This window comes from Thermomyces lanuginosus (assembly GCF_041956635.1).
Source record: "Thermomyces lanuginosus strain ATCC 200065 unplaced genomic scaffold VTN49scaffold_29, whole genome shotgun sequence".
Classification (NCBI taxonomy): domain Eukaryota; kingdom Fungi; phylum Ascomycota; class Eurotiomycetes; order Eurotiales; family Trichocomaceae; genus Thermomyces; species Thermomyces lanuginosus.
This window is the reverse complement of record NW_027192363.1, coordinates 47,346-72,059: the sequence shown is the minus strand read 5'-3', so window position 1 is coordinate 72,059 and position 24,714 is coordinate 47,346. Positions and strand designations below refer to the sequence as shown.

The 24,714-nt window shown below is 53.0% G+C and overlaps 11 protein-coding genes across 11 annotated transcripts; 7 read left to right on the top strand and 4 right to left on the bottom strand.

The window, feature by feature from the left end:
- Positions 1 to 264: 264 nt before the first annotated feature.
- Positions 265 to 1,936, top strand: VTN49DRAFT_3505 (uncharacterized protein; the record flags this gene model as incomplete). Its single annotated transcript, XM_069411349.1, has 4 exons — positions 265 to 283; positions 339 to 614; positions 668 to 932; positions 982 to 1,936. 4 exons carry the CDS (start codon positions 265 to 267, stop codon positions 1,934 to 1,936), a joined length of 1,515 nt encoding a protein of 504 aa, XP_069267976.1.
- A 344-nt stretch (positions 1,937 to 2,280) lies between these two features.
- Positions 2,281 to 2,773, top strand: VTN49DRAFT_3504 (uncharacterized protein; the record flags this gene model as incomplete). Its single annotated transcript, XM_069411348.1, has 3 exons — positions 2,281 to 2,283; positions 2,353 to 2,544; positions 2,603 to 2,773. 3 exons carry the CDS (start codon positions 2,281 to 2,283, stop codon positions 2,771 to 2,773), a joined length of 366 nt encoding a protein of 121 aa, XP_069267975.1.
- A 364-nt stretch (positions 2,774 to 3,137) lies between these two features.
- On the top strand, positions 3,138 to 5,082 carry VTN49DRAFT_3503 (uncharacterized protein; the record flags this gene model as incomplete). The annotated part of the gene is made up of 2 exons (XM_069411347.1): positions 3,138 to 3,854; positions 3,904 to 5,082. 2 exons carry the CDS (start codon positions 3,138 to 3,140, stop codon positions 5,080 to 5,082), a joined length of 1,896 nt encoding a protein of 631 aa, XP_069267974.1.
- A 409-nt stretch (positions 5,083 to 5,491) lies between these two features.
- VTN49DRAFT_3502 (uncharacterized protein) lies at positions 5,492 to 7,399 on the top strand (the record flags this gene model as incomplete). Its single annotated transcript, XM_069411346.1, has 3 exons — positions 5,492 to 5,494; positions 5,667 to 5,751; positions 5,820 to 7,399. The coding sequence occupies 3 exons, from the start codon at positions 5,492 to 5,494 to the stop codon at positions 7,397 to 7,399; spliced, it is 1,668 nt and encodes a 555-aa protein (XP_069267973.1).
- A 133-nt stretch (positions 7,400 to 7,532) lies between these two features.
- On the bottom strand, positions 7,533 to 10,097 carry VTN49DRAFT_3501 (uncharacterized protein; the record flags this gene model as incomplete). Its single annotated transcript, XM_069411345.1, has 1 exon — positions 7,533 to 10,097. The coding sequence occupies one exon, from the start codon at positions 10,095 to 10,097 to the stop codon at positions 7,533 to 7,535; it is 2,565 nt and encodes an 854-aa protein (XP_069267972.1).
- Positions 10,098 to 10,273: 176 nt separating this feature from the next.
- On the bottom strand, positions 10,274 to 10,525 carry VTN49DRAFT_3500 (uncharacterized protein; the record flags this gene model as incomplete). Its single annotated transcript, XM_069411344.1, has 1 exon — positions 10,274 to 10,525. The coding sequence occupies one exon, from the start codon at positions 10,523 to 10,525 to the stop codon at positions 10,274 to 10,276; it is 252 nt and encodes an 83-aa protein (XP_069267971.1).
- A 47-nt stretch (positions 10,526 to 10,572) lies between these two features.
- Positions 10,573 to 12,553, top strand: VTN49DRAFT_3499 (uncharacterized protein; the record flags this gene model as incomplete). The annotated part of the gene is made up of 3 exons (XM_069411341.1): positions 10,573 to 10,856; positions 10,908 to 11,125; positions 11,175 to 12,553. The coding sequence occupies 3 exons, from the start codon at positions 10,573 to 10,575 to the stop codon at positions 12,551 to 12,553; spliced, it is 1,881 nt and encodes a 626-aa protein (XP_069267970.1).
- A 449-nt stretch (positions 12,554 to 13,002) lies between these two features.
- Positions 13,003 to 14,871, bottom strand: VTN49DRAFT_3498 (uncharacterized protein; the record flags this gene model as incomplete). Its single annotated transcript, XM_069411340.1, has 2 exons — positions 13,003 to 13,357; positions 13,427 to 14,871. The coding sequence occupies 2 exons, from the start codon at positions 14,869 to 14,871 to the stop codon at positions 13,003 to 13,005; spliced, it is 1,800 nt and encodes a 599-aa protein (XP_069267969.1).
- Positions 14,872 to 16,148: 1,277 nt separating this feature from the next.
- On the bottom strand, positions 16,149 to 17,162 carry VTN49DRAFT_3497 (uncharacterized protein; the record flags this gene model as incomplete). The annotated part of the gene is made up of 2 exons (XM_069411339.1): positions 16,149 to 16,292; positions 16,344 to 17,162. The coding sequence occupies 2 exons, from the start codon at positions 17,160 to 17,162 to the stop codon at positions 16,149 to 16,151; spliced, it is 963 nt and encodes a 320-aa protein (XP_069267968.1).
- A 354-nt stretch (positions 17,163 to 17,516) lies between these two features.
- VTN49DRAFT_3496 (uncharacterized protein) lies at positions 17,517 to 18,565 on the top strand (the record flags this gene model as incomplete). The annotated part of the gene is made up of 5 exons (XM_069411338.1): positions 17,517 to 17,560; positions 17,612 to 17,631; positions 17,683 to 17,733; positions 17,801 to 18,391; positions 18,447 to 18,565. 5 exons carry the CDS (start codon positions 17,517 to 17,519, stop codon positions 18,563 to 18,565), a joined length of 825 nt encoding a protein of 274 aa, XP_069267967.1.
- A 522-nt stretch (positions 18,566 to 19,087) lies between these two features.
- On the top strand, positions 19,088 to 23,670 carry VTN49DRAFT_3495 (uncharacterized protein; the record flags this gene model as incomplete). The annotated part of the gene is made up of 7 exons (XM_069411337.1): positions 19,088 to 19,198; positions 19,260 to 19,288; positions 19,338 to 19,386; positions 19,436 to 19,688; positions 19,743 to 19,884; positions 19,934 to 20,971; positions 21,033 to 23,670. The coding sequence occupies 7 exons, from the start codon at positions 19,088 to 19,090 to the stop codon at positions 23,668 to 23,670; spliced, it is 4,260 nt and encodes a 1,419-aa protein (XP_069267966.1).
- Positions 23,671 to 24,714: the final 1,044 nt, after the last annotated feature.

Genomic DNA, 24,714 nt, shown 5'->3' with positions numbered 1-24,714 from the left:
ATAATTCTCGAACTCGGATCTACCCAGGAGCATTCCAAGTCATTATCATATCCGGAGTACGGGGTGCGGAGCATCAAATCCTCAAAAAGGCACGGCAGTTTTTCAGCCGCTGACAAATTAAAGCACGTGATTTTGAAGCTAACCGAAATAGGCATAATAAGTTTACGTTGTGTCAGGGCTCGAGACGCGTTAGAGCGCGACAAGCTTCAATCGACCGATTGCACATCCAGCGAGCAGTCCAAGTGACGACAAAGCAAGCCAGACATGGCGGGCCAAAGTGATTGTATGTTTATCTGACGTGTTTTGTGGAGGAACACCTTGCTGACGGTCTGTTCTAGGGTCCTGTGATGCCAACGATGCGCTGCAAATCAATCTCGTCCAGCCTGGCGAGACAAGCCCAACCACGGTTGCGACCTTTCACCCCCAATTTACATATCCGATCTTTGGCGATGACGAGCGCATATTTGGCTACAAGGGACTAATCATCCGGCTCCGGCTTACGACGCATGATATGCGCAGTCATGTGTACATCAAGTATGACGAAAAGTTTAAGACGGTTGGGGATACGGCGGCGCTGGATCTAAAGAAGACGATGCGCGATTGGCTTCCGAAATGTAAGCGTCGGCAATTGGCAGCGGAAGAGGTGAACGGGGCTGATGGGTTTTAGCGGCATTCTCTGGGTTTCATGAATACGAGATGGAATTGCAAAAAGGCACCACTGCGAAGGACTTTCGACCGCCAGGGGAAATAATACACTCGTATACTGACAAAGGGCGCAATTTCGAAATCTGGGCAGGGTCATTGGCTGATGAAGGAGTTCGAAAACTGCTAGAACGTGCCCAGGTTCTGATCCCATTGTTTATTGAGGGAGGAACTGCCATCGATACAGAGGACCTGCCGTGGACTCTCGAGCGATGGACTGTTTACTATCTGTATGTTTTCTTGTGACACGGCGTTGTGAACAAACCTGACTTTGTCTAGATACGAGAAGGTCACGCCGCCCACGCCGAATGCATCCCAGTATTCGATGATCGGGTATGCCACAACCTATCGATATTGGTTCTATACAACGGGGGAGAAACCCAGAATTGATGACGGAAAGCTTCCGCTTCCGCCGGAACGCGAACCGCAATTCTCAGACTTTCCTAGCCGCCTTCGCATTTCGCAGTTCCTGATTCTGCCGCCGTACCAGGGTAATGGCCATGGGACGCGTCTCTACAATGTCATCCACAATGCCTGCATGACCGACTCCAGCATCCAGGAACTCACCGTTGAAGACCCCAACGAATCCTTCGACCAACTTCGCGATCAGGCTGACTACGCAACGCTGAAACCCGAGTTTGTCAAGCACAACATCGCAATAAACCCGGACCCATATCCCCCTGACACCAAGCGGCGGCCCCGGCGAATGCCGACTTCGGCACTGATTCCCGTTGAAACTCTCTCCAAGATTCGATCACAATACAAGATCCAACCGACGCAATTTGCTCACATCCTTGAAACCTTCCTCCTCGAACAGATTCCGGTCCGGCACCGGCTCATCGGTGGCGCGAACATCGCCAGGCTCCTGATCAAGAAGTGGAAGACTGACGACGAGAATGACCGACGGTACTACTGGTGGCGCATGCTCGTGAAACAACGCCTGTACCGTCGCTCGCGTGACGTTCTTATGCAGCTGGATCTCGCCGAGCGGATTCAAAAACTCGAGGAGACGGTCTCAAATGTCGAAGAAGGGTACGAGAAGCTGCTCAAGGATGCGGCTAAACGGGAGGATAAAAAGAGAACAGCGGCCACCGCTGCGGAGGCTTCGACTGATGCCGACGTCGCGGAGGCCGAGCAAATCGTTGCGCAGCGGACAAAGCGGAAGTTTGCCGTTGTCGAGGAAGACGATGAGGAAGGGAGTGAGAGCGATGCTGCCAAGAGGGCCAAGGCTTAGATCTACGAGAATATGCCATGCATGTGTTGGATGAGCTAGATCAGATTACGCGGTGTATTATACACATTTACCTTTCAATGCACGTTATTAATTCAGCAGAATGGAATGTCGTCGGTGTGTGCTCGTACGGAGTACAAACATCCATTGAACGTCAGACTCTGATGTAATGTTTAGTCATCATGAGATATAAGTTCGCGCTAGCCGATTTAGGCTAGTTCCGTATACTAGTCCATTTTCGTACTAGTGTGGGAGCGCTCGAAACCATGAGGCCCTTCCACTCTAAGCTCAGGAACAGCTCAAAGGCATTGCTCAGTCGTCGACAACCATCCTACGACTTGTCCGCCATGGTAAGTCTTACGCTAAGAACTTGTCGCATACCTTGCGCTTGTTGCCCGTGCTAACAACTTCTTGAATAGCTGCCTCTAGGTCTCCTCACGGCCGCGCAAGGTCACCCAATGCTCGTCGAGCTCAAGAATGGCGAAACGCTCAATGGTCACCTCATCAACTGCGACAACTGGATGAACCTGACTTTGAAGGAGGTGGTGCAAACAAATCCAGAAGGAGATCGATTCTTCAGATTGCCAGAGGTTTACGTGCGGGGCAATAATGTACACTTCAAATCCACTGATGGTTCCATTTGCGCACAGCTGACATTCTGCCTTGCAGATCAAGTATTTGCGAGTGCCGGAGGAGATTCTCGAGATCATCAAGGAGCAGCAGCAACAACAGGCTCAAAATCGGGCGCGCAATGCACAGCAACGAATGGATGGTCGAGACCGAGGGCGGAATCAGCGAGGCGGGCGCGGCGGGCGCGGCGGGCATGGCCGCGGTCGTTGAAAGATTGCATCTAGAGAGTTTCCTATTGCTGGACGTTGTGAGATGATACCCTGAATCTGTCATGATGAATGGAACGTTTGGCATGCGATGGGATACTACTTATCTAGTGGCGTAACCTGAGCAGATCCGTGATGAAATCTGCCGTCTAGTGCTGCAGAATTTTGCATCGCTACCTCCTATCGATATTCTACGTAGTTTGGTCACTGTCGCCGTAAAGGGCGATGCGTGATGACCGTCGACAACAGTCCGATCTGAATGGGTGCTCTGCCAGCTCCCTCTTCTCTAAATCACGTGACCTTAGTAGACTTAGGATTTCTCAAAGCTCGCCGCGTTCGCGATAGTATCAAGCACTGGTTCGCTAGACATGAGGCCGGCGACCCTGACGGTGGATGGGTTGTGGTACTGCCTCTGTCCGTCCTTCCACCAGTCGTATGTTTTGCGCCCCGTCTCGTCGTTCTTCCCGAGCAGGCCAACGCGGCCATGTCGCTTCTCGCGCGGACTGCGGAATGGAGCAGCATGCCGGAGAAATCATTACAGCAGCCTTCAGGCCCTCAACGCTCATGATGGACGCGATCGCAGACACAATGGGGAGCGAACGGAGCAGCGATGTCTCAACCCGCCGGCTGGATTTCAGAGACCCGACGCTTCCCAACGGACCCTTGGGCGTCTCCCAATGGGGCCAGGTGTGCAGCGTACTCCTGCCCGAAAGCCCGAGCAGATGACGGCAATGCATTCAATCCAGTCGCTGGCGCAAGAAAAAAAGGGCCTGGCGGAGGGGAAGCCTGTGCGCCGTCGAATAAAGGTGTCCGACAGCATCACAAGGCGGACGACGGAGGAACTGGAGACAACGCTCCAGAGGCTTTCCAGCAAGGCCAAGCCTAACATGCAATATACGATGCAGATCCTCCGCACGCTGATTGCGGAGCGCAACGTGCAGCCCCGAACCCGGCATTACAGGGCGCTGATACAGGCGAATGCGGATCCGGAGCTGGGTTCGGCGGACAATGTCCGAAGATTGCTCCGGGAGATGGAGGAGAATGCAATCGCGGCGGACTCGGCGACTTTGCATGCCGCTTTGCAGGTGGGTTACCGTTAAGTCTCTCTTGATTCGTTTACTAAATGTTTTGAAGGCGTTGTCGGTCCATCCTGACCCACAACTGCGTCAAGAGGTCCTCCAAACGATGCGAGATCGCTGGCTGTCGCTAAGTCCTGCTGGGTGGCACTATGTCGTAGCAGGACTCCTCCGCGAAGAGCAATACGAGCTGGCGCTGGAACGCCTAGAACACATGAACCGTATTGGCATCCCTGTTCAGCAATGGCTACACAGCATGATAGTCTACACGCTCTGCGATTTGAAAGAGTATGACTTGGCCCTACAGTTGATCAAAAACCGCACGAATCAGCACCTCGACACGTCTAAGGACCTTCTCTTGCATGTACTGGACGTGACAAGCGCCGCATTGCACCACGAGGCTACATCGTATATCTGGAAGCAATTGGTCGAGCTAGAGGGTTCCCCCGTGCCGTTCCAAGTCTGCGAGCAGGTCTTCAGGGTAGCGGCGCGCCACGGAAATCCGCAACTGGCAGAGTCCGCGCTTCAGTTCCTTTTCCGGAACAACATGACCCCTACAGCGGAGAATGTCGAGAACGTGGCGGCTGCTTACGCAGTAACGGGGGATCTCAGCACTGCGATGGAGGTCCTGTGCTACATGGAGGAACAAGCCGGGATCCCGGTCACGGAGAGATCCACACAGTCGATTCTCGACTACATGACTAAGCGACAAGTCAGCCCGAACAACATCTGGCGACGACTGACCAAGCTCAAAGAAAAGAAAAAGATCCCCATTTCCGTCGGCTGCGCAAATGTCGTCCTCCGCTATTGCCAGCACGCGTACACGCGGAAGCCGAATCCCGTTCCGCAGGCCATGACCATGGCGCTGCGGTTCTACAAGGACATTTTTTACCTGTGTACCGGAGGCAAGGCCAACGTGGAGACATACAACATCATGTTTTCCTTCTGCCGCGTTGCACGCCGCCCCGACGTGTGCATGTTCTTCGTCAAAGAGATGGCGGCGCTCGAGGTCGTCCCGAATGAGAGAACGCTCGAGCTGCTGATCCTCATGTGTCTGGAGATGAAAAACTACGAGTCGGCGTACAAGTACTTTGTAGACTTTGAGGGGAATGGCTGGACGCTGTCGAGGGAGACTGCCACGGATATTCGCCGTTTTTGCGAGGGCTCAGAAGACGAGACGGCGAAGAAGCTGATGGAGCATGCGATGGTGACGGAATCTAATGATCAGGCACCGTGATGTGTATCTGCACATAGAAGCAATCCTATGATTGTACTGCTGTACGATATAAATCGTCTGGGCTGATCTGTATTATGTACGTTGATCGAGGATATCAGTGATAGAGCCCAACCCCTATCTCCCTGGAATACTCCGTTGAGTAGACGACCCTAGTTGTCTCTTGATTCTGCTAGGGATCATCTGCAGCATTGACCGGGTTTGAGACTGCCTTATTATTAGCAACTTTCATCCCACTGGCTGATAAGAGCTAGTGGTGACATCATCGCCCAAGTTTATGCTGCACTACCAGGAACACCCACACCCAAGCCTGGTCCTCATTCATAGGAGGAATGGAGTCATGGTCTCTGTCGACTCTGGAATCGAATCGTCGCGACTCTCAGCGCAGAGATAGCGGCTTTGATCTGATGTGATGGTGAGCCTCCTTTCACTTGCTCGGAACCATTTCCGACTTGCAGTCCTTTTTCAAGCTCCAGGCCCCTCCAAGGGGACAATTGTCCAAAAAAAAAAAAAAAAAAAAAAAAAAAAAAAAAAAAAAAAAAACGGAACGGTAGAAGAAAGGATAGAATTGCTAATTCATTTATCAGGCTTCAATCCTCCGCCAACTAGTTGCCGGGCCCCGATTGCAGCATCCCGAGGCACGTCTGGATTTGTGCTATGTGACGGACAATAGTACTACCCCTCCCCTTCACTTTCGACACCAAATTCAAACAAAGAAGGCTAACAATGTATTGTTAAAGTCATTGTAACCTCCGGTCCCTCATCCACCTACCCCAAACGTGCCTATCGCAACCCCACCGATGCGCTTGTCCGATTCCTCGACTCCAAGCATGGCGCTGACTGGGCTATCTGGGAGTTTCGCGCGGAGGGCACCGGGTATCCTGACGCAGAGGTCTATGGACGCATCCACCACTTCCCATGGCCGGACCATCACCCGCCGCCATTCGGCTTGCTCGTCTCATGCATGGCGAGTATGCGTGCGTGGCTGACGCAAAAAGGAAAAGAAGGGAAACATGTGGCCGTCGTTCACTGTAAAGCCGGCAAGGGTCGCAGCGGCACAGTCGCATGCAGCTATCTGATCAGCCAGGAAGGGTGGCGCATGGAGGATGCCCTGCAGCGGTTCACGGAGCGGAGGATGAGACCCGGGTTCGGACCGGGTGTGAGCATTCCCAGTCAGCGGCGTTGGGTGGGCTACGTGAACCGCTGGGCGAATGCCATGGACAAGAAGTACGTGGACCGGCCCGTGGAGATCCTCGAGATCCATGTCTGGGGCCTACGGGATGGCGTCAAGGTCGCAGTTGAGGGCTACGTGGACCAAGGGAAGAAAATCAAGTGCTTTCATCTCTTCCGGCGAAGCGAGCGCATCGTCATGGAGAACGGAAGGGGAAATAGCGGGTCCTCCACAGACAGTTTCAGCCGGCAGCCACCGGAAATCAAAGCGGCAGCTCCGGCCGTAGAAACCGTTACCTCGCCCACTTCATCCGCCATAGTTTCGGAATCTCAACAGCAAAAGCGCTCAAAGAAGTTTTGCGCCGTCCTCCTTCGACCCTCCCAGCCCGTCATTCTACCCTCTTCTGATGTCAATATTGACTTTGAGCGTCGTACAAAGGCCACCTACACCGGCTGGGCCATGGTGACATCCGTCGCCCACGTTTGGTTCAACGCGTACTTTGAAGGCGGTCACAAGTACGACTCAGGAGTCTTTGAGTGCGAATGGGAGAACCTCGACGGGATCAAGGGCACGGCGCAAAAGGGGACAAAGGCGCTGGACCGCGTCAAGGTGGTATGGAGATACGCCGCGCCACCACGAGTGGACGAGGAGAAGAGAAAAGAAGAGGCACCATTTCCACAGCCAGAATCGGGTGAGCCGGTACCGGAGGGTCAGCCAGCGGATTGGCGAGGCGATAATGTCACCAGGGTGGACGACGGGATGGAGTACCGTGAGTCTGCAACTACGACTGCTGCTGTGGTTGGAGCTAGGAAAGAGACGGGTGGCTATGATGATGCCAATACGAGGAAGAACCCAGTCCGGCCTAGGATTCCTCGTACTGACTCCGAAATCCTTAAAGACGCGGTGCTAGTTGAACCCGGAAAACTACTAGCGGAAGGCCCGTCCATCATTCGGAAACTTGGGCCCCGGAAACAGACTGAGGAAAGCAGAGATATCAGTCTTGCAAGCAGTGTTGAGGACTTAAGCGAGACAAAAGACGATAAAAAGGACGAGAAGCAGGATGAGGAGGAAGGAACTGATGCTGACCTCGAGAGTGTTCAAGCATTTTACAACGGCGAGAGTCGCCCGGAGAAGAAAGACATGCGGTAGAAAAACGGTGTACTTATATAGAGGTATCGTTATATACTGCATTCATCATTCCATTGGCCCAACCCAAACACAAAAATCCAATCCCCAGACGCCGTCGTGTCCCGTCGTGTATGTGCATAATACATACCTATCATCAATCATAACCCCCTAACCCGTTTAACCCATCCAACGTCCTCCGAAACTGCTCCGCTTCACGCTCTAGCCGTCGATCTCTAGCCGCCCTCTCCCGTTCCAGCCGTCGCCGTTTCCGTCTCTCATATACAGCACGCACCACACGCTTCACTTGATCCTCGCCAGTACGGAAATTCGCCTTGGCTAGCCCAACCACTGCGTCGATCTGCTCCGGCGTGTAGACGAAATTCCAGGTGGACAGGAAGTCGTCCTGTTCAGGATTGATAGTGCTGGGTTTGACTGCAAGAGGGCCCGGAGGTGGTTCGTTGGTGGATGTTCCTGGGGGAGGGGTTCGGGGTTGTGGAGTTGGGTTGCCCCCATTTGCCGAGGAGGTGATGGGAGGTTGGGAAGAAGAGGAAGAGTCTGCGGAAGGGTTTGGCAGGAGAGGGAAGTATATCACAGCGATGCCGGCGTCGGGCCTCATGAGATGAAACTCTGATTCTGCGGGGTCTTCGTGGATGGGATGGAAGAGGCGCTTGGATGGTGGCGGCTCGTCGCTGCTGGTCATTTCTTGTTTCGTACCAAGCCAAACGTTGCAGTATCCGAGTTCGTGGTCTGGGCGATCGTGGCGTTGCTGGACGTCGTGGCCGACGCTGGAGGAGGAGCCGGAGCTGGAGGGACCCTGCTTGGCTCTGTCGCCCTTTCTAGGGTCCGACATCATCAAGGTGTCGGCCGGTTCTGGGTCGTCTTCGCGGGACACTCCCTGGGCGGCGCTGAGTTTCTCCTCGGCTGCTTTCTCGTCGAGCTGGTCTGTTTCTTCGATGCTGCGAGTGACTTCTTCCGGTTTTGTGTCCGGCTTCGGCCATCCCGCACCCGTTGGCCAGCCTTTGATACCGCGTTGGCGGGCGTACCCGTCCACGACCGACAGCCAGTTCTCTTGTTTGATATCAGCCGAGGCATCAAAGGCGATGATAATGTCCACTTCTCGACCAGGGCGGAGAAGTGGGTAAATGGGAAGGTTGTTGCTCATGCCGGCATCCATTAGGTGAAGATGGCTAGTGCGGAAGATCGACTCTGGACACGAAGGTGGCAGTTTGTCCTTCATGCCCAGAACAAAGTTTGGGATCGACGCCGGGTCAATGGGATGCACCCGGACCAGATCTGGAGTCTTTCCTTCGATCAGCGAGTCTATGCCGCCGAAGCCGGCGATTCCCCTCAGCACGGGGCGGATCTCCTTGTAGTAGTGTGACAACGTGGCGCAGAACGCACTGCCCCAGATGCCCATCAACAGCGGTATCCGTACTTCTGGCAGGGCATATTCATTGGGAGGAACGACGTTGCGGCCTCCGTTGAACTGTCTTCCAACAGCCCACATCGGGATTCCGGCATTGAATTCCTCGCAAAAGAACTCGTACGGCGTAAACTCGAACCACTGAAACCAGGCCTCCTTTTGCGCTTCCTCCTTGAGTTTCTCTGGACCTCGTCTGCGCTTCATCTCCGATTCGTCTACTATGGGAATCTCGTGCCGCACGGCAGTGTAGATAGGAAGAGGATGCTGGCCATCCCTGAGCGACTCCCGTTGGTTGGACAGTTTAAGATCCTGATCATTGACTCCCAGCTCTCCTTTAGGAACGAGTAGCCGCGCACCCAGCAGTAAACCATAGATATCCACCAAGCCGAAATCCGAATTTGGATCACCTTTTAATTTCTCTACCAGTCCCCTCAGGAGATACTTATTCGCTGGCGCCGTCGTGAGCAAGTTCAGCGCATCAGGAGGGAAAGCCATGTGGACTCCGAGGCGATTCTTGAGATGAGTTCTCATCCTCTCGAAGTTACGGCCTGTCAGAGAGGAGTGATATAGAGTTTGTAGCCAACAGCTGCCGCTGACTCCAGCGGTATAGGTAACGCAGTCCCATATTCCTGCTTCCTGCGCTGCTTGGTATGACCCCGTCCCGGCCACCAATGCTCTGAGTCCTCCGCCGGAACCGCACATGGCGATAATTGGCACATCATCTGGGTGAACCTCTTCTTCCAGGTCAAGATACTTTTTCAGGGCCTTTGCGACATGCTTTCGCCGCTTCCAACGAAAGGCTTTCTCCTCTGGACATAAATCATCTCCGACTCGAACCGTGGCATCGAGTGCAATTTCCGGGTTCAAGCTCACATCGCGTGCTTCCTCCCATATCTCATATGCTAATGATCCCGGTGCGAAAGCCAGTTCCCGCTGCAACTTCTGCACTGTCACCGGCAGATAGCGCGTCCAGTCCGGAACAATGTAGTTCTTGATACTGTCGCCGAGCGTCGCCCAGTCAATTGACTCCAATGACGTCTGGGTGGCGTTCAACTTCGACATGAATGCTCCCCATGCCGTTGCTTCGGTGTCGGCGTCATCCCGGCCATTCTGCGCCCGTTTCTGCTCCTCCCATTGTGTTGCCGATGATGAAAACAAAGCCTTCTGCCTTGATAGTGTGGATTTCCCTCCCCTTTGCAGACCTGTGGGCTCGTAATACCGCAATGCGGGCCATGTAACAGCGAGAAACGCTGGAGGGGCTGTCCAACGTAACCGCCACAGTTTCTCCCCATACATTGCGTCAGTTGCGGCAGAATCAGCTATCGCATCGTGAATCTGCGGTTTTCGCGTTCGAGCTTCGCCGAATGCCTATCTCCAACGAGTCGTTCTAGCCGGTCTGGATGCCAGGTAGGTACCCTCGCTACGGTCACGTGGTTTCAGGGACACCCTCAGTGCTTGCACCTCGAAAGGAGCTAAGTGATAATCCTGGAATATTCAACAAAAGCAGAGATTCGGGAGACAGAGGTATCAAGTTGCCAATCAGGGTAGGGAGTTCGTCGCATCAACATTCGTCGCGGCATGGCCCCGGCATGTAACCGATAAGGAGCTCTCCCCTCAACCCCGAGTCGATCGTTATCGAAGAGCTCCCTATTGCGACGATACTCACACCTCGACCAGCGCGCCGAAGGTTTATGCAAATCTCTGAACGATAGGCCGAAGTACATTCCTCCAGACTCCTGCCGACGCCGGAGTCTGATTCCGAAACGCCACCATGGTCGGTACCAGGAACACCGCGTATGCGGAGGAGAGCGCAGAGGTCGAGGTGCTCTACGCAAACCTCGACAAGCTCAAGGTCCTCACAAAGAAGATTAGAGGCTCTATGGACCGATTAGAAACAAGTGGCAGAGTGGTCTCGGATGCGATTGGTCCCATCTACGGCAACACGCAGTCGCTACAGATTACAAACAGCAACATCGACCGCGTGATCGAGGCGATTGACAAGCTGCGAAAGCCGCTTGATGCTAAGGGCGATGAGGAGGGAATTATTCGCGCGGGGTATGTTGAGGAGATTCAAAGGATTCAATGTTGTCCCTGACGTCGTTATAGGCCCCAGAATGCCGGTCTCCCGCAATATCTCTCTGCGTTGAAGAGGGTTGATGGAGCTCTAAAGAACCTGACTGCAACGAACCTTCGATCCAATCAGCAGGCGATCTCAGAATTTCAGACCCTTCTGAACACGGGAAGTAAGAAGCTCCAGGATCTGTTCCGCTCGAAGTTGAGGCAGGATTTGAGCCCAGTCGAGCCTCTGCATTACCTGACAAAAGGTGAGCAGGTGCTTCCAATTACGTTGGATGTGGACTAATGAACGTCAAGAGCTCGAATTTCCATCCATTCCGGACAGTATTATAGCAGAACTGAAACCCGTTGCTGCTGCCATCAGCTCCGCCGCACAGTCGCAATCACAACGCCCTCCCGAGGACCCAGCGATTGGCATCTACTCCGAGATTCGGGGACCGTACATTGCGACCAGCTTACAGAACCTCGCAATGGCATCTATCAACACCGCAAAACGACGGCCTGAAGATGGCCCCTACAAGCAAGGCACAAACGGCATCGGCGTTTACGCCTCCGCACTAGAAGGTTTCATCACCAGCGAGCATAAGTGCGTCGTTAAAATATTTCCGAATGACCAGCGAAACCGAGTCATGCAGGCCACGCTCCGTCCCGCGCTGACGGAGTTCTCAAAGACTCTGCGGGAACTCAATCAATACATCAAGGCGAACCTCATGACTGACTGCTTTCTGGCATTTGAAATCATCGACATCGTTACGTCAATGTCCTATCGGATTGATTCCATGGCTGGGGAGCTGAAGAGCTCATTAATTGAGGCACTTCGGCCTATTCGCGAAACAGCGAAATCGTCGCTGTCCGAGCTCCTGGAGGAAGTCAAACGAAAGGCTTCGGGCATCACTGTTCTACCACCAGACGGAGACTCAGTTCCTCTGGTCGGGGAGGTTATGAGCGCGCTCGCTACGTTGACCACCTATTCGGGGCCATTAGCTTCGATCCTAACGTCATTGGGAGACGGAGGCTGGAGATCGAAACCAGGATCCATGTCCTCGACTCCGCTTGACGTGAGCCCCGACAGCTCAACTCTGTTTTCCCACTTTATATTAGACATTATTGAAGCCTTATTCTCATCGCTCGAATCCCGCGGCCGCGCTTTCCACCGTTCCAAAGCTACCCTCGGCGTCTTTCTCTCCAATATCTTTTGCATCGTTGATCGGAACATCCGCTCCAACCCGGAATTGGCCCGTTACATTTCCAGTCCGGACAGTATCGGCCGCCTGGATGCATTCCGCAAGCGCGGCACGTCCACCTACCTCGAAGCTTGGCGTGAGACATCGCATCACCTTCTCGATGTCCAGTATACGTCTCGCGGGCAGCGACCCATGTCGAGTGGTTCCGTGGATTCGGCACAAGTTGTCAAGTCCCTTGGGTCCAAGGACAAGGATGCGATCAAGGAGAAATTCAAGGCCTTCAATGCCAGCTTCGATCATCTCGTCAGCCAGCACAAGAGCCTGTACATGGAGCGGGAGGTCCGCGGTGCACTGTCGCGTGAGGTCCAGGCGGTGATTGAACCGCTGTACGCCAGGTTCTACGATAGATATCATGAGATTGACAAGGGCCGAGGGAAGTACGTCAAGTATGACAAGGGGGCATTGTCCGCGCAGTTGGCCTCTCTGGGATAACCGGAAGCTCTATCACTGTTTATCTGTCATTGGCGTTCTAGGATGGTCTGGTGTTAGGGGATGCATTGTATATCTCGAAATAGTCGTATGATAATGTAAACTCGTCTGATTCTTGAAAGTCATCCGCGTTGGGACTGGAACGATCTCCAAGCCTAAGGGATGTGCGTATCCACACTTGGCTGGGCAAGAGTAAGTTTATGCCTTCGAGTAACGTGTCCATTTGTTGACAACGACTGATGAAGCTGAAGAGGCCACAGGACGTCCAGGACGAGAATGCCACTTCTCGATATACACACGCATCTTTGTACTCACAAGCAAATAAGCATACGATTGAGTGCTCGCTTTGAAAGACTTGACAATAATGCAACGTTCACCCCCCCCCCCCCCCCCTCTTTCATGTCAATGAATCACAGTCCTCCGTGCTCCATCCTCAACTTCAAATCATGAAGTCAGAAGAAAGTCAATTGCTCCTCAGAGTTGTTTTCTTTCTGCCGGTCTCGTTCCATCTTCGCCTTTAAAGCCGCCATTCGCCTTTCGATTGGCCGGAAGAACTCTCGTCTCATCCTTTTCATCATTTGAAGGAACTCCTGGTAGTCCTCAATCGCCTCACCAATGACACGATCGAGCAGGTTGATCGGCGTTGCGAGATCGATGGGGAACTCAACCAGGCGGTCTTCGTCGGCGTCACTGACGACGACCTGTTTCTCCTCGATTTCGCGGAATGGCTTAAGGATATAGGCGTTGTAGGCGGCGCGGAAGGCGAGTAAGAGGCGTCTCTCGACACTGCGAGCCTTTCCTACGCGTCTGCCGGTGCAAGCGAAGCGTCAAAATCGATTACTGAAGGGGGAGGTTGAAAGGAACAGAAGTGCCCACCTTATCACCACGCGCACCATCCGATGATGAATAAGTTCTAGCGACGCCCACGACTCATTCTCTCTAAGGTCTCGGAAGATCCGCGAAAGCTCTTCCATGGCAACGTCACAGCCTTCTAGGTGCCGGCAGATTCCTTTGTCCAGCCGCGACATGAATGTACCAGCCGCGATGATTGCGTCGGAGATTTCTCTGTTGCCACTCTCCGTGAGGAGGAATTTGGCTTTACCGTTCTCCTGTGTTGGGAAAAAAAGCTTCCGATTGGCAGTCAGAACCATGTTCGTCAGTGTGATGAAACGTTCTTGTACTCTTTTGTCAACGCCTGGCTCTTTGAGGGTGAAGGCAAGTTCGGCGAGGACGGACCCGTCTGCGTCGTGAACATTGAACCCCAGGCTAGTAGGAGGTGCGTCACCCTGTATCCTTCCATTGTTGGCCTCTCCGGTGCCCTCATTGTCATCAGCGTATTCATTCGCTGTGACGCATCCTTCTTGGAATCCGAACCATGCGTGGTGGAAGACGGTGCCGGTAACGACATGCAGAGGTGAGAGCTGGTCGGCGTCATTGAAAGAAGTGGGTGGTCTCTGCTCCGTTTTTGCTAAACGATCAGCTTCAGCCAGCGCCTCGACGAGGGCCGTCAGCTTGTCCTCCTCATATCCTTCGCGACGGGCCACATGCTGCATCACTACCAAAGGGACCGGGTCGTATCCACTACTACCTGCAGAGTTGCTCAAGGTGTTTACATCTTCTTCCGGGGACGACGTCACATGAGCTGCACACGGGCGGGTTACCAGGTCCTGGATGGCTTTCGCAAGGCCCATGGCACGCTCAGACCGAGGAAGCCGACGCAGTAAATCCTCCCTACGTGGCAGCGTACTGGACCTGTTGCGCGCGTTTTCAAAAGTAAGCGAGATCTCCTGCTCTGAGTTTCGCGTGTCAGGTCCTGCCTTGATAGTCGTGACGACACTTCCCTGCGGTGACGGTGCCCTCTCTGTGTTGTCTCTCGTGGTTTCTTCTACAGCGGACGCCGGCGGATCTTTGCACTCCTCCTCGGACTCAGGAATCGGCGGCAGGGCTGTCGGGACAGCGCTCTGCCATTCCTGCTGGGCGAGATACCGGAGCACCCTCTGCTCGCTCGACTCCTTCTGGAGACTCGTTAAACGCAGAGCCGTCAGCGTTACCGTGGACTTGGGCAGGCGGCTCTGGCGTTGCTGACCGTCCTGATTGTCTCCATGCAAGACGGTCAGGTTTCCACTGCCATCATCAGAATGCTCGAAACCTGGTTCGGGAAAAGAGAAAGAGTCTTCGTCGGCCATGCCGTGCAGCTTGCTGAGCAATTGGATGAGCCGTCCGTACACGCTTCTCAGGTGGAAAAAGGCACTTGTTTTCTGCAAGTTTTTCAGCGTCTCGACGGGAGATAGAACCGTGAGTCGCACTGCTGCGGCCGCCATCGTTGGGTAGCCCGCGAGACATGAATAGAAATTTGTGATGAAATAGTTCGACGGTTCTTGTGTTGCTGCATGCATCAACCTCATCGTCTCGGCGATGAGCGCAGGTAATGAACTTATATTCGTCGTCTCTTTCCATTTCTGTATCAGACTGGTGAGTGACCTGATGTTGCGCGTGGCGGATGAACGCGACGGGAGATTTATGTATCTTACCGTGGTTATGTTTTCCTTCCTCACCATCGTCATTATCACCCTGGACCCCACCGGCAATATCCCATCTCATCTGGTTGTTGACCTCACGCAGGTGGAGCCAGATCCGCAGCAGCATGAGCTGCAGGCTGACAGCTAGGAGGTGGAGTCTCAATCTCTGCAGCTGCGTGGATTGCTTGGAGCTTAGGGAGCTGATCTTAGACGACTGGGCCGTCGATGTTGACAAGCATAGTGGTAGGTACGCCTCCTTGTCTTGTCCTAGGCCATGGAGGGGCTAGGTGGGAGATTATCGAACTGCATGGTTTGGAATTTGTTCACACTTTACATTGTTGTGCGTGGGATGCAATGACAGGATGGTTGTATCGCATTCACTTTCACGGATTCTCTGGGATTCACGCTGGTAATGGTCGGCATGGCTGCTATTTCTGCATGGCTGTGGGCTATATTCATAGACAGACGCCAGAATCTAAAGATCTACTGGTGCTCCCTAGGGCCAGATCAGACAGGCGTATATTCGCAGGAAATATCCCTGGGTGAATCTTCAACGGATATCTCTCCCTGGCCTGGCAAATGTAAGTGACCTGGCTCAGCTAGTTCCACTGTTCTTTCACCATTCCATACAAGACCACCAAGCTACAATCTCCAAGGAACCAAAGAAATCTCCATATCCAAATCAATAATGTAGTTTTGGCTATTACTAACAGATAATCGCTATGATTACTCGTCCATTGTACCGCCACCCATTGATCCACGCCGGCTGCTTATGATACATCGCCCAAAACATGCCCGACAACAGATCTGCGGCTCTCCCCTTCCCTCCCAAGGACATCCACCGACACAACGGAGTGTTTTGCCCTCCCCCGACACAGAACGTGTGGGAAAGACTCCTAACTTCGAATGGAATGACCCCCAAGAGGTTATCGAAGGATGGAGGTCGATCTGCGCACTCTGACTGATTGACACCTCATGGAGAAAAAGAGTGTGGCAACTCAAAGTAGTGCGCCATTGCCAAGGAAGCTGGATGGTTATGTTAATGATAAAAGAGATGGGAAAGAATGTGAAATTTCTGTTTATTGATTCTTTTTGTCTGCTTCCGAGGTTGCGGTGGCCTGCTCTTCCGCTTCATCATCGTCCGGTAAAGGTACATCCATGACTCGATCTGAGGCACTTTCCAGCGTCCTTCGAGCCCAATGGCGGACGCCTTTGTAGACAGTCTATATCGATAGTTAGCATATTCTTGAATACTGGTGAGATGAGATACATACCCAAAGAAAACTCATTACACCAAGCAGAACCACTACCCAACTAATGGAGGCTACTCGGCTTCGACCGGTTCGGCGGCCGCCGACCAAGCCTGATCCCCGAATGTTGAAGAAGTTCCAAGGAGACATAGCCACAATGGCCTTGATAAATGACAAGATTCCTAGAGAGGCTAGTCCCTTGAGAAAGTGCTCCGTCCAAGATTTGTGTTCCGGCTCATCCAAAGGAACATCGATCATGACATCCGGTTCATAGAAATCTGCCCCCAGAATTGTGTCGAGAGGGTCCACATAGAGATTGATAATGGGGTCAGCAATGAAACCAAGAAGGAACACGGTGAGGAGTAAAATCCCAAATGTCAGCACAATCTGGGCCGCTTTACTGCTGATCCAGTGAGCATAGGTCACCCGTTCGAGCCGGTATCGAAACCCGCACGTCGGGCACTGCCAGTAGTTTCTCTTGCCGTAGTTGGGATCTGCATGTCGCCATTTCCGGAGACAGCCCTCGTGCACATATCGAGAAGTCCCCTTGCACTTGCACGGCCGAAGGAGCCGACCTAGCTCTGGGTCCTCCGATTCATACACTACCCGCGGAGGCGGTTGCAGATAGCTGGGGAGATGCTCAGAGGCCGGCTTCGTGCTTGGGTACACTGTCTCCAAGCATATGCGACAGGTCCGAGGCGGATAGTGCTTTTGGGCCCGTGGTGCTGAGTTTTCATCAGAGTTAGTAGGCCTAGAAGGTTGCTCATCCGCATGTCCAGCATGCTGGGAAGGATCGTCTGGCCAACTCCCTGCAGGATTTCGATGAAGGAATGTAGCATCCATTGCGAAAACTCAGACAAGATCAAACCATTCTTACAATTTTGCAGCAAACGAGCTGCTGGCCAAAAAAGACATGAAGCAAATCTGACTGGAACTGTGTGGAAACAGGAAAATGGGGAACGGCAGAATCCTTCTTATGTAATCATATCTTACGTAATAACTAAACAGAGCTCCAATCGGTCTAACCCGACATGGTTGGCGGGCCAAGACAACTTGTCGTCAACAGCTGGTGTGCCTAGGACGGGCTCTCCGTTAACCGCAGAGGTCCTTCAACTTTCAGTCTCTTGTTTTCAACATTCGAAGCTTGTTTGGAACCAGATATTTTGTGACTCAGCTTGGGGCCATTCTCTGCTCCTCATGGCGGACCGATATTCCTTTTCGCTTACGACTTTCTCCCCCAGGTTTGAGCTCTCGAGTTCGCGTATGATAATGAGTAGCTAACAATTCGGCAGTGGGAAGCTTGTTCAGATTGGTACTTGCATGAAATGTTCTGCGTTTGTTCATTGCTGCTGACCTGAGTCAGAGTATGCCCTCAACGCGGTAAACCAGGGCGTGACCGCCCTCGGGATCAAAGGTGAGCGAACGGAGCTTTTGAGTGCAGCATTAGTCGAGGTAACAGCAGACATCTGACTTCATGCAAGCCACCAATGGCGTCGTGCTGGCCACGGAGAAGAAATCCTCGTCGCCCTTGATCGATGCTCCGTCCCTATCCAAGATCTCGCTGATTACCCCCGATATTGGTATGGTGTATGCCGGCATGGGTCCGGATTATCGAGTTCTAGTCGACAAGGCTCGCAAAGTGTCACATACTGGCTACAAGCGCATCTACAATGAGTATCCCCCAACACGGATATTGGTCCAGGATGTCGCCCGTATCGTGCAAGAAGCCACCCAGTCAGGTGGTGTGCGTCCCTACGGTGTCAGTTTGCTCATCGCAGGGTGGGACGAGGGCGTGGAGCCGGAAGCAGCAGAGTCGAAAGAAGGGGAGAAGAAGGTCACGGGCAAAACTGGAGGAATCCTCAAGGGCGGGCCCAGTCTGTACCAGGTCGATCCTAGCGGAAGCTACTTCCCCTGGAAGGCGACTGCCATCGGAAAGAGCGCCACGAGCGCAAAGACCTTCTTGGAGAAGCGATACACTGAGGGTTTGGAGCTGGAGGACGCCATCCACATCGCGCTCTTGACTCTCAAGGAGACCATTGAGGGCGAGATGAATGGCGATACAGTAGAGATTGGTATGCTCATTTCCCACAACCCAACCTCATGCTCTGCTAACAAACTGGCTGCCAGGTATTGTTGGGCCACCAGCCGACCACCTATTGGGCTACGAGGGGGTTGAGGGGGCTCGAGGGCCGAGGTTTCGGAAATTGACCAAAGAAGAGATCGAAGACTACTTGACCAATTTATGATTGAGACGTTCCTATTGAATGGAAGCTGGCTTTTACCGAGTAATAGCTCTAGCTGTAATGATAGAATGAAGCTTGTGATATGATCTATCCAAATATTTGGGCCGTCCCGCCCGTCGTGGCGGGTGGGCTGTCCGCCAGTCACCGACTCAATTTTTTAGCTTCGGAGTTGGGTTTTAGGCTCGTCCCGCCGTCCAGCCTCCCACTTTTTCATGGCAGAAAGTCTTCCTATCGCCAACTTCGTGTCACGATGGCAACCAAACGAAGCTGATTGTTTCCGATTTGTGGTCATGAGCAAGTTGCCGCACCGATGGTGTGTGTTCGCTTGTGCCCCTCGTCCTCCAGTTCATCAGCACACAATACACCCAAAGATATATTTTTAGTTTCTTGAGTTTGTCTCTTCTTTGTGAATAATTTTTGGACCTGTCGCATTCTGTCCGTACATAAACATCATTTTCCGCTGTCTCAAATGTGCCTCTAACGAGCTGTGATATCTTGACAAGAGAGAATTTTGAACCAGCAATCATGGCTAGCAGCGAAGGGGAGTCACCGTCTGAAGCGAATCCCGTGTTAACACCACGGGCATATCAGCTGGAAATGCTCGAGGAGAGCCTCCGGCAGAATACTATCGTTGCGGTGAGTATGGCTGAATTGTGTTTGATAGGATGCATATCTAATCAGCTGGCGGAATGGATAGATGGACACTGGCAGTGGAAAAACTCAAATGTGCGGACTCCATCGTTAGAAGATTGACAGGGAGCTAACATTTCATCAGAGCAATTCTTCGTATTCAAGCAGAGCTTGAACGATGCTCCAGGGAAAAGGTTGGATTCAATGAAGCTTGCATGTGATTACTTTCACTAATGGGCTTAGCGAGTGTGGTTCTTGACTCCCACTGTGGCTCTCGCTGAGCAGCAGTACAAAGTCATCTCACAGCATATTCCAACCTTTCAGGCTCGGATCCTGACTGGAAATGACAATGTGGATCGCTGGCGATCCCAGAGAATATGGGACACCATCTTGTGCAATATCCGGATCGTCGTCTGTACTCACCAGGTGCTTCTTGATGCGCTATCCAGTGGGTTTGTGAAGCTCAGAGAAATCTCATTATTGGTATTCGATGAAGGTGTGTACCGGATTGCTTCTGCCAGATCGAGCGGGAGTTGACTATGATGATCAGCACATCGGTGTATCAAAAACCACGCTTCCAACGGTATCATGCAGCTCTACCACCAAGCTAGGATCGCCGGTGCTGCTCCATTGCCGTCGGTCCTAGGGTTGACAGCGAGCCCAGCCTCTAAGGCGAATGAAGATGCGCTGAAGTAGGCCTAGTTCTTTTACGGCGATGACTATTCTGCTGATGATATAAAGAACCCTTGAGAAGAACCTGCACGCCATCTGCAAGACCCCTGTGGTCAACAGAGAAGAACTCTTGAAGCACGTTCGCAAACCTGAGGTGTCGAAGGTATCCTATGCGGAGTCTTCTGAAGATTTCTCCGAGCTTCAGAAGCGCCTGTTTGCACTAGCAGAAAACGCAAAAGCGGAGATAGATAAGCATTTGAAAAGCCAGAAAGATGAAGGTAAGAAAGCTGTCGTACTCAAGCAGATCAATTCCCTGCGGTTGCGTGCCCAAGTCATTCACAAAGAGCTTGGACCCTGGGCTGCCGATGTCTTTGTCGCGACCTGCGTGGAGCGGTTCAAGACGGTAATCACCGAGAAAACTGAAAACGATCCTCTCTGGGCATTGGACAGTAAAGAGAAGCAGTGTTTGATGCGTCTCTTAACGCCACTGATCCCAGCAATTGATCAAACTCGACACTGGGGATCGCAGCCCGACTTACTGTCCCAGAAAGCTGAACTCTTGATGCAAACTATCGCCGACAACTACAGCCCTGGCTGTCGCATCATTGTCTTCGCCGAGCAGCGGGCTACGGTCATCATGCTGGCTCATTTGCTGTCTGTCCATCCGCTGACAAAGGGCATCGCTGCGGGATACTTTCTCGGCCTCAGTAGCTATGCGAATCGGAAGCCCAACATCGTCGAGTTGGACTGGTCCAACAAGTACAAACATGAATTGGACGATTTCCGAAGTGGGAAGAAGAGCATACTCGTGGCGACATCGGTGCTGGAAGAAGGGATCGACGTCCCCGCTTGCAATATCGTCATTTGCTATGACCCACCGAAGGAGCTGCGGTCCTTTATTCAGCGGCGTGGGCGGGCTCGTGACCGCAACTCCAAGCTGATTACTTTCGTCAATGAGAACGACCCTGACAGCAATGAGAAGTGGACGTTGATGGAGGCTGCACTGAAGCGAATCTACGAAGATAACACTAGGGCCATGGAGGAGATATTGGCTCAGGAAGAGGTAGAGGAAGAAAGCACCGAGTACTTTAAGCTCAAGTCTACAGAGTGAGTGCGCCCGTACATGCAGAATTCGGTACTTTTGCGGAATACTGACAATATCCTCAAGGGCAATTTTGAACCACAGGAATGCGCGACAGTATCTCGAGTTCTTCTGCGCTACGGGACCCAAAGCTCATCTCAAAGCGCGGCCGGACTTCGTTCTCCAGGAGAGTCCGTTCAACGGCCGGTTTACTGCCAAGGTGATTCTGCCAAACTTCGTACCGCCGTGGCTCCGGCAGACGATGTCAAAGACATCTTGGTTGACGCAAAAGGCGGCGAAGCGAGACGCGGCCTATGAGGCCTACCTTGCGCTGTACCATGCCGGCCTGGTGAACGATAACCTGATCCCACTACATGCCGTAAAGGGCAGGGATGAGGCGGACCCAGCGGCATCGACAACGCGTGGTGGTCTCATTAAGGCCTCGGAGCGTCACAATCCCTGGATCGATATCGCCTTCCTCCTGGAGAGCGGTGCGCCTCTTTTTCGGACGGAGATTATCTTTGAGCCCAACTTTCTGGACCTCACCGACATGGTGCTCCTCCTGCCGCGTCGTCTGCCATGCGAATGGACTTTTACCATGTACTGGGACGAGGAGAACTCCTTTCTCGTGCGGCTGCGGCCAACTGAAGATGTAGAGAAAGAGGCCAAGTTCGAAGATGCGGCGACCTTAACATGGATGATGCTACGCTCGACGTTCCCGCAACGGATACCCAAGGAAAAATGTAACCCGGTTTCGTTGTTCTGGCCCAAGACCCGGCCCTCAGATCTCCCGCCTGACGAGTGGCTTGAATCGATGAAGGGACACACTTTCGCCCGAGAAGTGATCACTGAGGATTGTGATTTTCTCAAGCTCGGCCTGGCACGGTCCGTCGAGCGGTTCTCGCGTCTGTTTATTCCTGAGAGAATCATATACCAGGAGCCAACAGAGAGGGACAAACAGGATATGGATGAAGAAGAACTCAAACAGCCAACGATTCCTTTTGTGCATGGAAGCACATTACCGAGGCGGAGCGACTTCCTCCATCCGATTGTTCCGAATGTTTCACAGCCCACACCTCCTCCAAAGACCAAAGCTGTCGCACTTAGAAGGTGCATTATCAATAAGCTCCCAGCGATTTATTCCAGATACTCGATCGTCATACCCAGTATCGCCCACCAAGTCGACATGCTTCTTTTTGCGGATCGGTTGAACAGAACCGTGCTGGCCGATGTCAACTTCAGCGACTTGCGGCTCTTGCTCACTGCTGTGAGCGCCTCGTCGGCCCAGGGGTTAACCAACTATCAGCGGATGGAGTTCCTTGGTGACAGTCTCTTGAAGACGTCCGCGGCCATCCATCTTGTCGCAAGGCATCCTCTCTGGCACGAAGGGCTCCTGTCGGTTGCAAAGGACAAGCTCGTCTCTAACGAGCGGCTGACTCGCGTTGCGCTGAACCTCGGTCTGGACCGGTATATACTGACCAGGCCGTTCACGGGCAACAAGTGGCGCCCGTCGTATGTGCCGGACTTGATCGCAGCGAAGGTCAGCCAGGGAACGCGAGATCTGTCCAGCAAGGTTCTCGCCGATGTCATCGAGGCACTTCTGGCAGCCGCGTATCTGGACGGTGGGCAGGAGAAGCTGCTGCGATGCCTGCGGACTTTTCTTCCCAATGTCCCATGGAGTCCGCTCGAAGAGGAAGTCGAGCGGTTATCCCAGCATGGAAATTCCCCGGGTGCCGACATCCCAACGCCGATCCTGGAGGACATCGAGGGATTGCTGGACTATCATTTCCGGCAACCAGAACTCCTGCTGGAGGCGTTGACGCATCCGTGCTGCGGAGACAAGAACAGCATGTCCTATCAGCGGCTCGAGTTCCTGGGGGACTCGCTGCTCGACCACATCGTGGTGGAGGAGCTGTGGAGGCATGAGATACACCTGCCGCATCAGTCGATGAGCGAGATCCGCACCGCTGTCGTCAACGCCGACTTTTTGGCGTTTCTCTGCATGCGCATCTACAAGACCGAGAAGCGCACGGAACCGGCGGCGCCCGGCGAAGCGCATAATGGAACTGTGGAAGTCGAGCACAAGACTTACCTGCACCAGTACCTGCGACACTCGGCCTCGCGGGAGATCACCCTAGCGCAGCAGGAAGCGCTTCGCCGGCACCATATGTACCAGGATGCGATCGAGCATGCGCTCACGCACGATGGGCGGTACCCATGGGAGCTGCTTCTGAGGCTCGAAGCGGGCAAATTCTTTTCTGATCTCATGGAGGCGCTACTCGGAGCCATCTTCATCGATTCACGCGGCGATTTTGACACCTGCCGTCAATTCCTTCGGCGCATTGGTCTGCTCAAGTTCCTGGAGCGGGTGATTCGGGATCGCGTGGAGATCCGTCACCCGCATAGCCGTTTACACGAGGCGGCGGGCAACAGGAAGGTTGTCATCGAAACGAAGCCGGAGAAGCCCAAGAACAACAACAACAACAGCAACAATAGCAACAGCAATCAGAAGGGACAGGGCAAGAACTCCGCCAATGAATCCGAGCCGGCACGAATTCGGTGGATCAGCACCGTCCGCATGGGGGAAAGGATCCTTGCGACGGTCACCGATGGGCAGAACCGGGCGGAGGCGGAGGCACGAGCGTCGCTGAATGCGGCCATGGTGCTGGAGTCGGAGCGGAATAATCCAGGCGGTGAATCCTCCTCCCAGGCGGTGACAAACTAACTTCGATCTCGCATTGTGTCGCACAGGAATAGTGTGTTGTGGCGCACAAAAGCCATGTACTAGCTGGAGTATGTTCATAGTTCAAACTTCATACAGATATCGTATTAGCTATGATGATCCGCCTAGTGGCATGTGCCAGCCCAAACAAACTGCGCCTAACGGAAAACTGCCGAGTTGGCTGCTTACTTGGAAATCTTGTGATTAAGCTCGCGATAGCCGTTGGCCACGAGAATTGAGACCAATGGTTTGACGTTACAGTTCGGCGAGTTTGTCCATGGGCATGTAAGCTAATCGTACATGAGTAATGTAGCCTAGTTAGTTACTTTCAAGATGGGGTCTCTTCTCGTGCGCACGGATTACTCCATACAATTTAGTACTCCGTATTTTGTCGATAGGAATTCCATGCACGGAGTCGACTCCGATATACCCGTAGAGGGCATATTCAATCTTACCACCTAGTTCCCTAGCCCTAGGCGGTGAGAATCGAACATTTTCACATGCAAAGTTGCAATCCCTGCACGCCGATCCTCAGATCAAGAAGATCAATCATGCAGCAAAATTCATGTTGGTTCCAGACTCAACACTCCAACGCCTCCAACTCCCAACCAACGGACTTGAACGGACTCAACGGAGCAACACCGAGCGACTGGCGCTAAGACCGAGACTGATCCACGCTTTTTCCGTAAATTGACGCACGCCAGAATGCTGAGAGTGACCCACGGAGAAATGAAATAACGCCCCCAACCTCCCTGACAACCTAGAATAAATAAAGTTTAATTGAAACACGCGTCAATCGCATAAGCCAAGTTCTTAGCACGAAGCAATAGCAGCATACTAATCGAACTCTGTTGAGACTGATGAGCGGGGGGAAACACCTTATTATTCTGTTCAAGAGGTCAAAGCACTCTGTCGCCGGGAAAAGTTAAGTCTAATAAGAATGGCCAGGGCGTAAATTCAAAACAATCATATTCATCCATGCTGGCAGAGAACGGTTAAAATGATAAGAAACCCCTGAGGTATCCCTGAAAGAAGAGCTGAGCCCCT